This window comes from Phaethon lepturus, unplaced genomic scaffold (assembly GCF_000687285.1).
Source record: "Phaethon lepturus isolate BGI_N335 unplaced genomic scaffold, ASM68728v1 scaffold34142, whole genome shotgun sequence".
Lineage (NCBI taxonomy): Eukaryota > Metazoa > Chordata > Aves > Phaethontiformes > Phaethontidae > Phaethon > Phaethon lepturus.
The window spans coordinates 1-9,734 of NW_010524669.1; the positions used below are offsets into that span (position 1 = coordinate 1).

Consider the following 9,734-nt stretch of genomic DNA (forward strand, 5'->3'; position numbering starts at 1 on the left):
CTATCAAGTTCCTCTGAAGGAAAATCATGTCTTGAAGAGAAATGTGGACCAACAGCTAAGAATTAAGATTATATATGACGGAAGTGTTGAGGAGTGAGTATTTTGTTTTGGCAACCTTTTTTTTCCCCTCCATGTTTGAGAATGGAAATCCTGTTAACTAAAGCATGTTTGTTTTGTTTTTTAAATACAGTTTGTTACCTGAGAAAAGACACCTTATAAAGGTATGTCATATTTGCTTCCCCTTTATGTTTGTATGTATTTTATTGCATGGAGGAAGTTAAGTTTATGGCCAACTTAATTAAAGGCTTTAAATATCAGCAATTTCATACCCTCTCGTCTGGGAAACCAAGGCTTTGTATACAGATTATGCCTCCACTCCAAATACTTCCAGTGTTCTGTTGAATGTTGTTTAACAGGTACAAAGGTTTCAGTGAGACGTTAAAGCCTCTTTGAAGCCGTACATTCAAATTTATATGGGAATACTGAAACAAAACATTTCCCAAATATTGTGATAACAATTGAACTTCTTAGTAAATCTGGATTTCTGCTGTTCTAATATACCACAACACCTAGGAAGTTTCATGTAACTTGGTAGTTAATGCTTTTAAGGTGAGTTATGTCTGCGCTGCCACTGGGTGACTTATTTTTGTTCTCTTCAGAACAAACTTTTTCCACAAGCCATATCTTACTTGGAGAAGACATTTCAAGTGCGCAAATCCACGGGTACTATATTACTAAGCAGGTATGTGAAAGTTTGTTGAAAATCACTTGCTACACTTGGTATTTGACATTGTGTTGTATAGCCTTTAAAACAAGAATAGAATAAGAGCATAAGAAATGCTCTCCTGAATCAGACCAGTGACCAGTCTGACCTAGTGGTGGTAGGAGATGCTATTTAGGGAGAACAGATAAATCTGCCAACCTTCCATGATCAACATCTACATTTCTGATGTCAGAGGGTACATAAAGGGTATACATGCTGCCTGTTTCCTTTTAGATGTAGCCCCATTTATGAACCTGTTCCTAATCTCTCTTTGAACCTGTGGATACTCCGTTAACAACTGGAAGCATTGTGTCTTCCAGAGCAGGGTAAATGTACTTTTCACCATGGAAGTTACATTAAATATCTGTATTACAGTGTTGTCGGGTGCTGTAAGACTATTCTACAGTTTCTTTTTAATTATAAACCAGTGCTGACTGTCTTTCATGCTTGATTGAAGGCAGTGTGCAACAAACCACTATTTAAGGAGGAAAGCTGACCCTCACAGATACTGCCAAGGAGCCTGTGCAGACCATACAAGATGCGGGCCAGTCGTCGTTCCTGAGAAACACCTCCAGGTAAACTAAGCCATCTAAGTGCTTTCTAACCTTGGAAATATTACTGTTTGTGGAAATTAGTAAAAAAGTTAATATCACTAACTGTGCATAAGTGACCTGCTTGCGGGCGATCACTGAGTTTGAGTGACAGAATAGAACAACTTGAGTTAGTGGGAGTTTTTTCAGTTTATGCTGTTGAACCAAAAGTCAAGTAAAACTGAACTGTTTATTGTTCTCTAAGCCTGTGTTATAATGAACTGTACAAAGAGGATGAGATTCAAAGCATGTTAAATTGCTGCTAGTCACTTCATTATTCACCTTGGTCAATGAGTCAGATATTCACAGAATTAATAATAAGTTTTGATTTTTTTGTTTTAAGACCTTACTTGAAGAGGTTATCCACTGAACCAGGAGCATGGTGCAGGAAATGCTTCTAATTTGTTTTCTTGCATGAATTTTTGATTCAACTACAGTATGTGATGAGTAGATTTCTTTCTTTCTCTTAGCTTGAATTTTCATCCGCACTATTAAAAACGTACCAGATTACATGTGAAATGCAATTGCTACTTCTGTATACTGTTTCTGTGAGCCAGGTTTTTTTTTTTTTTTAATTTGTAGGAAATAAAGGGTGCTAATTGTGGGATATCTATTTTGGCAGGCCCTTTTTTTCAAAAGCTGCCACTTTCCTGGTGTCTAATAAATTAAAAGAGCTAGTAATCTGAAAGTTATTCTTTGGCTTTGGTTTTATCTACTATCTTAGGGAGTTTTCTCATCTTTTGGCTGTCTTACAATGAGATTTATTCTTGGCTTCAAGCTAATTGAATTTTGTCATGTAAAATTTCTGTCATAACTAATGTATTGTAATTGTTACCTTTGAACATTGCCAAAGCAATGCAGGGTGTACAACAAGAATGAATGGCTCTGCACACCCACTGGTGTACCTGACCAAGAAGGGGTTCGAGATGCTGACTTTGTACTTTATGTTAGTGCTCTCACTACCGAAAGGTGTGGCCATGAAAATATCATTGCGTATGCAGCCTACTGCCAACTGGAAGCTGAAATGGACAGGCAAGTATTTGCTCTGGTACAACACCTTGTTTTTAATTAAACTTTCAAGTTTCTTAATTGTTTAGATGTGCGGTCTGGTTGTTTGCCTCTCTTGTACAGTATAGCACAGTAGAAGTCATTACTGAAATAGACAAATACTATATTTCTATAAAACCACAAAACAATCAAATAGTGCTTAACTTGCAAAGTTGAAGCATTTAAGTCAAAGCTAATCCTCCACTGTTATTACCTAAACTTTATCTCAGGATCCGGCTTCTGTTGAAGTGAATGTCGTATTGCCACGAATTTAAAGGAGGATGCAAATAGGCCCTACTTACATAGCTTTTGATTCTAGCTCAGTTGTAGTCATTGTAACAGGCACTTTGCACCTCTTTAGTGTCTTACCTAAAAATCAGATCTCCTATACTGTTGTCAGCAACACCTGTGCAGAAAACTGAATATAGAGACTGATCCCATCCCATCCCTCCCCTTTTCAACAGTAAACTAGTCACATACTGTTAACAGACAACTATTCATGATTGGGGAAGTTGTTTGGAAGAGCTTATTTTTACATTAATCTCCATTTTCTTTTAAAATATTCTGTCTCTTCAAGAAGAGACATATGATTTGAATTTGCTAGTATTTTACTGAAAACCATTTAACTTTCAAACTGTCTCCAGGCCAATAGCAGGATATGCTAATTTGTGTCCAAATATGATTTCAACGCAAGCTCAGGAATTCATTGGCATGCTGTCTACAGTGAAACATGAGATTATCCATGCGCTGGTAAGGGTTCATGTTATAAAATGCGTTTCCCTGAAATTTGTGCCTGCTTCCTCACATACCTCCAGTTCGTTGCAAGAGAAGTATGTTTGGTGGAAGAAAGTGCTTGTTTTCTCGCCAGTTTGTGTGTTAATTGCCTTGAAGTGCGGTACTTCCAGTGTGTCTGCCGTGGGAGTGATAACTCCTTTCGTGACACTTGACTTGGCACGTGAATGTCTTGCCAAAGGTTTCTGTGTGCTTGGTTTTTAACTTGAAGGGTTTCTCTGCTGGACTGTTTGCATTTTATCGTGATGATGATGGAAAACCTTTGACAGCAAGATATGCAGATGGACTCCCTCCTTTTAATGAAAGGTATTTTATTTTTTTGGACTTCTTGGAACTCCCACTGAAGGATGTTTTCATGTTGCCTTTTTAGGATGTATTCTTATCTGTTGAAAATCCAACTGGATTCTATTACTAGAATGCTTTACCTTTTATTATATTCAAACAATGATGTGTTGTGCTTTTTTAGTCTTTCTTTACATTGGCATTAAGCACTTTTGTTATCCACATATATTACAAACTAAGGCAGGATTTAATTTATCAGGAGGCTTGAAGTTAAGCATTAACACTACCCATGCTTAAATTCTGATGCTTTCTGAACACCTTACTAAATCAAGACTTTTATTTTCCGTAGTCTGTCTAATGTCAATGTGGTTCACTCTTATTTAAGACCTATATCATTCAGGGTTTACAGTTAGGCAGAACTGACAATGTGTATAGTGTGTATTCTGCTGCGTGATTTTTTTTCTGACTTGTTATGGAATGAACAGTTTGCCTTTTTTTCTTCATTTGGTTGATATTGTGGAAATGTTCTAGGGCTGTTTTGGAGGCAGAAGGGTAGAGAGCTTTTGGTTTTGTTCAACTTCCTTTTTATAATAGGAATTCTGAGGATTTTTCCTTTCTTACACTTTTGGTAACTGTAGAAAATATATCTTGAGTCTACAGACATCTTTTTAATAATCTCTTTGGTTTATCAAATCAGAGTTGTGTATATATTGAATGCGTATCTTATGAAGGAGAAGTGTTGGATAGTAAATGTAAACTTTATAAGGCATGAGGAAGTATAGAGATTATTTATGATTTTGTTTCTTGCAGAAATAAATATTGCACAGTAGTGTGTATTTGTGGAAAGATTTGTAACCAAAACATTCTTCTTACAGTCTAGGTTTGTATCAGTGGAGCAATAAAGTCGTTCATAAAGCAGTGAGGTTATGGGACATACGTGGTGGCAAAATGCTGCGCCATGCTGTTTATCTTCTGATAACGCCTCGTGTAGTTGTAAGTGTGGATTAGCTTGAACTTTTACACTTTGTATGCTGAGGTTACCATCACATTCTTGTCATAAATATTTCTTATCCTTTAAGGAGAAATAACCTAACATTGAATACTCTTTTTCTGAACGTATGTCCCATAGTCCCAAAGACTATGCAATTCAGATGGTATGATTAGTTGAGAGGGTGGAAGTGGAAAATGGTTGACAGATACAGTATGAAATGAGTAAACTGACAGACTAAGAGACAATGAAAGGACTGGGGAGTTAGTTATAAAAGGCTAAGCACAGTTGATATTGAATAGATTCCTTAATCCTACTCTTCAGGTGTCTTCCTACAGACTCAGGTATCTAGTACTCCCGTTGCCTTAACAGATACCATTGTCACTGCTTTTCTCATTTATGAGTTCATCCTATTTTCTACTTTTGTCTTTAAAAGCATTTTAAAAATCTTTTTCTAATTTTATCAATTACAAAATAATGCAGTTAACATTTTTTCATGTTTAAAAGAAATTCCTCAAGTATTCTTGGAAATCATTCTTGCTTCCCACACCTCTGACTCTCCCTCCTGCCCCCAACAGAACATATGCTTAAGTGTAATAAATTGGTATTAGAAATAAGTTATGGTGTTAGTCATATTTGTCCACAAATAATCTTTTTGTTTCTTTTAAATCTAACATAGTATAAAGAGCAAACTCGGTTTAATTACCCTGTTTTGAAAATTGGCCATGTTGGTCAAAATGTTCAGAGCATTAAATGTACTCCTGGGTAGCGCTGCACCAGCAAAGGCTGGGCTCCTGACCGTGAGACTGCAGCATTGTTGTGATGCCTCTTAAGATTTTTTCAAGTATTTTGCAGAAAACAATTCCCCATGCAAAACTAGTTGACAAGCACAGCTTCCTACTAGAAAAGTGTTTTTTCCCTGAAACGTTTGACAGAAGCAGGGTTGTAGTGTTCCTACATTGTTTGGGTTTTTTGTTTGGATTGTTTTTTACATGGTCTTTAGTGTGTGCATGCTATTCTCAGCTAATTCTGTTACTGTTTTACTGTTGTAAACTTCCATCATTTATTTCTAGGAGAAAAGCAGACAGATTGTTAGGCTTGGTGTTGGGGTACTTTCTAGCTTAGTCAGCCTCTGAGCAGAAGTGTCTTACATTCAGAGGAAAACAAGATGGTAGAAAAAGTAATGCTGAAATACTTTTAAAAGATAATTCTAGAAGATTAGGGCTGCATATGGGTATTCGTCTCAGTATTTTGAGACTTGTGTTGAAATGTTTTCTTTCTAGGAAGAAGCTCGAAAACATTTTAATTGTCCAATTCTAGAGGGAATGGAGCTTGAAAATCAAGGTGGCATGGGTACGGAGCTCAATCACTGGGAGAAGAGATTGTTGGAGGTTAGTGCTGATACTAGGAATGGAGGGGGTTGTGGGAATGTCTGCACCCCCCGCCTTTATTTTTAGGTTTATAATGGTACTTACTGGAGCCTTGAAAACGCAGGTATATCAAACCTCACCAAAATATATCACAAACAGTGCTCAACTACAAATACTTAAATGTCCAATTTCTAGATAAATTTTTTTTTACCTTATTGCAAAGTCTCAGAGTACTGGTTTGAGATAAGCTGATTACAAAATCTGGCTCTTACTTTTGTGTGCCATTTGCCATTTTGAGAAGGTATGCTTACCTTATAGGGGGTGGGGGGTATTCCTTTGAGTCAGTTCAAATTTGTCACCCTGTGCCTCTCATATGCATCACATATTTGACTGTTCTGTCTATTCATTATCTTGTCTTCATCTTCATTCATGTGCCCTGGGGTTAGCTTTTGCCATCTCTACTTCAGAACCTCATTTGGTCAAGGAAACATTTATTTCCCTGCTGACATTTAAGCTTACTTTTATTTATAACTTTGTGTTCTGTGATATTTTGGGCAGAGATACACTTTGTAGTTATTGTTGTATGCAGTGAGGTAAGCAAGAAGGGAAATGCTTCAGGACAGACTTTTCTGTGGAAGTAATCTTGAAAAATGTGTTTCTTGAGACCGAAATGGTTAGTTTTACTGCTTTTCAGTAACCTTTGGTGTGGAACAGTAGTTTAAAGCCAGATGGAAAGATTGCCATTAGAATGAGGATAATTCTAATGATTGAATAGGGTTAGCAGAAAGGAGATAATTACTCCTCTCCTTTACACCTTTCCAGAGGAAGTTTGTATCTGGAAAGCAACCCACATAGTTTGGTTTTGGTCTTGATCCAACTCTGATTAAGTATTGTAATGCTATAAATTTGGTGCTAGTAAGTCTGCTGGTGGTAACTCCTCCTGACCACACTAGTGGAGAGAGAAGGCTGGAAAACCACATGTTTTGAAGAAATAATAGAAATGAGGTGAAGTTCAGTAATAGAAATCCCACAGTTGTATAATGAAAGGTGAGCAGCTCTTGCTCTAAGCCTGAAGTTTATCACAGTTGGTAATGACTGAGCAGGAAGAAGACATGAGTGTTACAATTACAACAACAAGGAGACTGGTGTTGCTCTTTGAGGATGGTGTCAACTTGCTTATTTTTAAATGAGATGGAAAATTCCACTGCCACATTAATAAAGCTTCATTTGGAGTGATGTGTTCCTTTAGTCTTGGGTCCTGTGCATCTCACTCCTGAAAAGGACTACTCAAAATTCTAGGAAAAAGTAAAAAATCAGTCTTACACAAGATAACTTGTGTATAAGACAATAAATGAGCTTGGCTTTCAGCTTACCAAAAGGATACAGAAGTGTGGGGTGTGATTACTACTTATAAATACGCTAGAAGAAGGAAGAATTTTATTTTAGGTAAAGAACAACAAGTACATGTTGGTCATGAATAAGGTTTAGCTGGAGTTTGGAATCAGGTTTCTGACTTCTAGAATTCTGAAGCTGTGTAGTGTGGACTGGGGAAGGGAGTTGTACTTTTCATCACTTTTATAAAAGAGGTTGGGATTTAATTGTCAATAGTAAGAAGAGACTGGAAATAAAATGCTTTTTCATAGGAGGCATTTTCTTACAATAATGATTTTCAGTGGCTTGCTAATAGTAACTGGTAACTTTCAGAATGAAGCAATGACTGGATCCCATACACAGAATCGAGTCTTTTCCAGGATCACCTTAGCGTTAATGGAAGACACAGGGTAAGAATTAATAAGGGGGTGGGGGGAGGGGGAGGGCACCTTGGTTCATTTGTGTTTTGGTTTAGATTCTACTTGATTTTTTGAATTGATGCACTTGTGTTTATCTGTCTGCAGCACAGTAGATAATAGGCATAATTAGATTATAATTACATAATATATTACATTAGACAAGGTGTTATACCTAGTACGTTAATATTTTTCATGTATTTCAAAACCCATCCATTCTTAATCTAGCCTTAAAAAAATGCATTGCAATGCATAGTACTGTTTGTAGTGTCTGTTTACTTTTTTCTTAATTTGTCTTCTCTGTTGCATACAGTACATGGTATTTTTTTCAGCTCTTCTTGCAGATAGAATAAATAAATAATCTAAAATGTCATCTTTGCATTTCTGAATGCATTGTTCCTTTGCAGATCACAATCCATTGCTGTTGAACAAATAAGTAATAAATTTTTCTTTCAGTCCATTGTGACTCGACAAATAGTGAAATTGTAATATATTTTGTTATAGGTAGAAAGGGATGCAGTTTCCCTTTTTCTTCATTTGAAGACCTTAAGGCATAGTGTGAAGTTCTTTGAACCGCTGTTTTATTAATCAGAACACTTAATTTTTGAAGTAACTGTATTCTCATTTCAAAATACCTTTACAGCTGGTATAAAGCAAATTACAGCATGGCAGAGAAATTAGATTGGGGACGCAATAAAGGCTGTGACTTTGTAATGAAGAGTTGTAAATTCTGGATTGACCAGAAGAGACAAAAGTAAGTAAACAGTTGTTTTTAAATAAATAGGAAACCCTGATGCTTGTTTACATTTGTCCTTCAAATGCAACTTAGTGAAAAGAAGTAGAGGTAGATACAGATTGACAAGGAATGCTGTCTTAAGTACCTTCAAAATGCACCCAAGAAGGAGCACTCGAAATGTATTCAGTGCAGAAGCATCCCACCCAATAAATACAGAGCCAAACATCTTAGGGTGTAGAATGCATTTACACTATAAAAGGGCTATGCTTTAGAGAGGAGGGGAGGGACTTAATCTAAAAGTGTTTGCTTTCTTATTTTGTCCCTTTTAATTGGAAATGCAGCCTGTGTCATTTTGCATTACTGGATTGTAGTTAAAGCAACAGAGGAGATGATAGCCACCTTCAAAACAAAGCTTTCCTTGTTTGTTCGTTACAATACTCATAAATTTCTAGGATACAGCTGCATAGTGGGCCTCCTTTTGCTTGTATGTTGTTGCTTTGTTTTGTTCTTTAAAGTTTACAAAGCAATGTCATTAAAACTAAATAGGTGAGTGGATTGTAACTGTTTGCTGGCTTCATATTTTTTCAATTAGGAAGGTCATAACCAGACAAATAACAATAATTAGCCTCTAGAGAAGAAGTTGGTGCTTCTTTGTGTGATTGACAGAGTGTGGGGGAGGGTGGGAACAGCCAGTCTTGACAGACTGCTTATTTAAATTATGAAAAGCAGTTAAAGTGATGTAATATGACTTTTTTTTTTTTTGCCTTTGAGGAGGCAATTAATCAGTCCATACTGCGACACTTTGAGGAGTAACCCTTTGCAGTTAACCTGCAGACAGGACCAAAGAGCAGTAGCAGTGTGCAACTTGCAGAAGTTTCCAAAGCAGTTACCTCAGGAATATCAGGTATAATGGGTCTTACTTTACCAAATAACTGTTTTGATTCTTGTGCTTTGCAGCTAGGTGATTATATTTTTTTCATTTTTTTTTCTTTCCAATTTATGAATGAGATTAGATATTGTGAAAAATGTCTGCTTAGTTTATTTTAATGAATCTGCGATTAAAGCCTTGTGATCTTAATAAAACAATAAGGATGTCGCTTGGCCATCTAACCAAATATCAGATGGAAATGTTGCTGTATAACAGAAGTCCCCAAGAAAGTTTTGTTTGAGGTATTTCTTCACTCAGTCTGCTGCCTTGTGTCACTGCATGCTAAGAAATTTGTTCTGTTTCATCCCAGAGAACACTATGATTGCAAAGGGGGAGAGGTGGGGAGTGACACATGCAGATGTGGATTTCTTTGTATTATTTAAGCATTCTTAAATACTTCTGGTTCATCTGGTTCTTGCATATTGTAAGTTACTGTTAATGGCATTTCTGA

At 36.5% G+C, this 9,734-nt stretch overlaps 1 protein-coding gene across 1 annotated transcript in view; it reads left to right on the forward strand.

Moving 5' to 3' along the window:
* Positions 1 to 4: 4 nt before the first annotated feature.
* The window catches only part of LMLN (leishmanolysin-like (metallopeptidase M8 family)), a gene marked incomplete at its 5' end in the record, with an annotated part of 13,228 nt that continues 3,498 nt past the window's right edge, over positions 5 to 9,734 (forward strand). Inside the window, 12 exons of the mRNA XM_010282524.1 lie at positions 5 to 93; positions 191 to 221; positions 660 to 742; positions 1,221 to 1,338; positions 2,207 to 2,385; positions 3,045 to 3,150; positions 3,404 to 3,498; positions 4,350 to 4,467; positions 5,746 to 5,853; positions 7,537 to 7,613; positions 8,263 to 8,373; positions 9,127 to 9,259. Coding sequence (XP_010280826.1) covers positions 5 to 93; positions 191 to 221; positions 660 to 742; positions 1,221 to 1,338; positions 2,207 to 2,385; positions 3,045 to 3,150; positions 3,404 to 3,498; positions 4,350 to 4,467; positions 5,746 to 5,853; positions 7,537 to 7,613; positions 8,263 to 8,373; positions 9,127 to 9,259 — 1,248 coding nt within the window. The remainder of the gene's footprint in view (positions 94 to 190; positions 222 to 659; positions 743 to 1,220; positions 1,339 to 2,206; positions 2,386 to 3,044; positions 3,151 to 3,403; positions 3,499 to 4,349; positions 4,468 to 5,745; positions 5,854 to 7,536; positions 7,614 to 8,262; positions 8,374 to 9,126; positions 9,260 to 9,734) is intronic.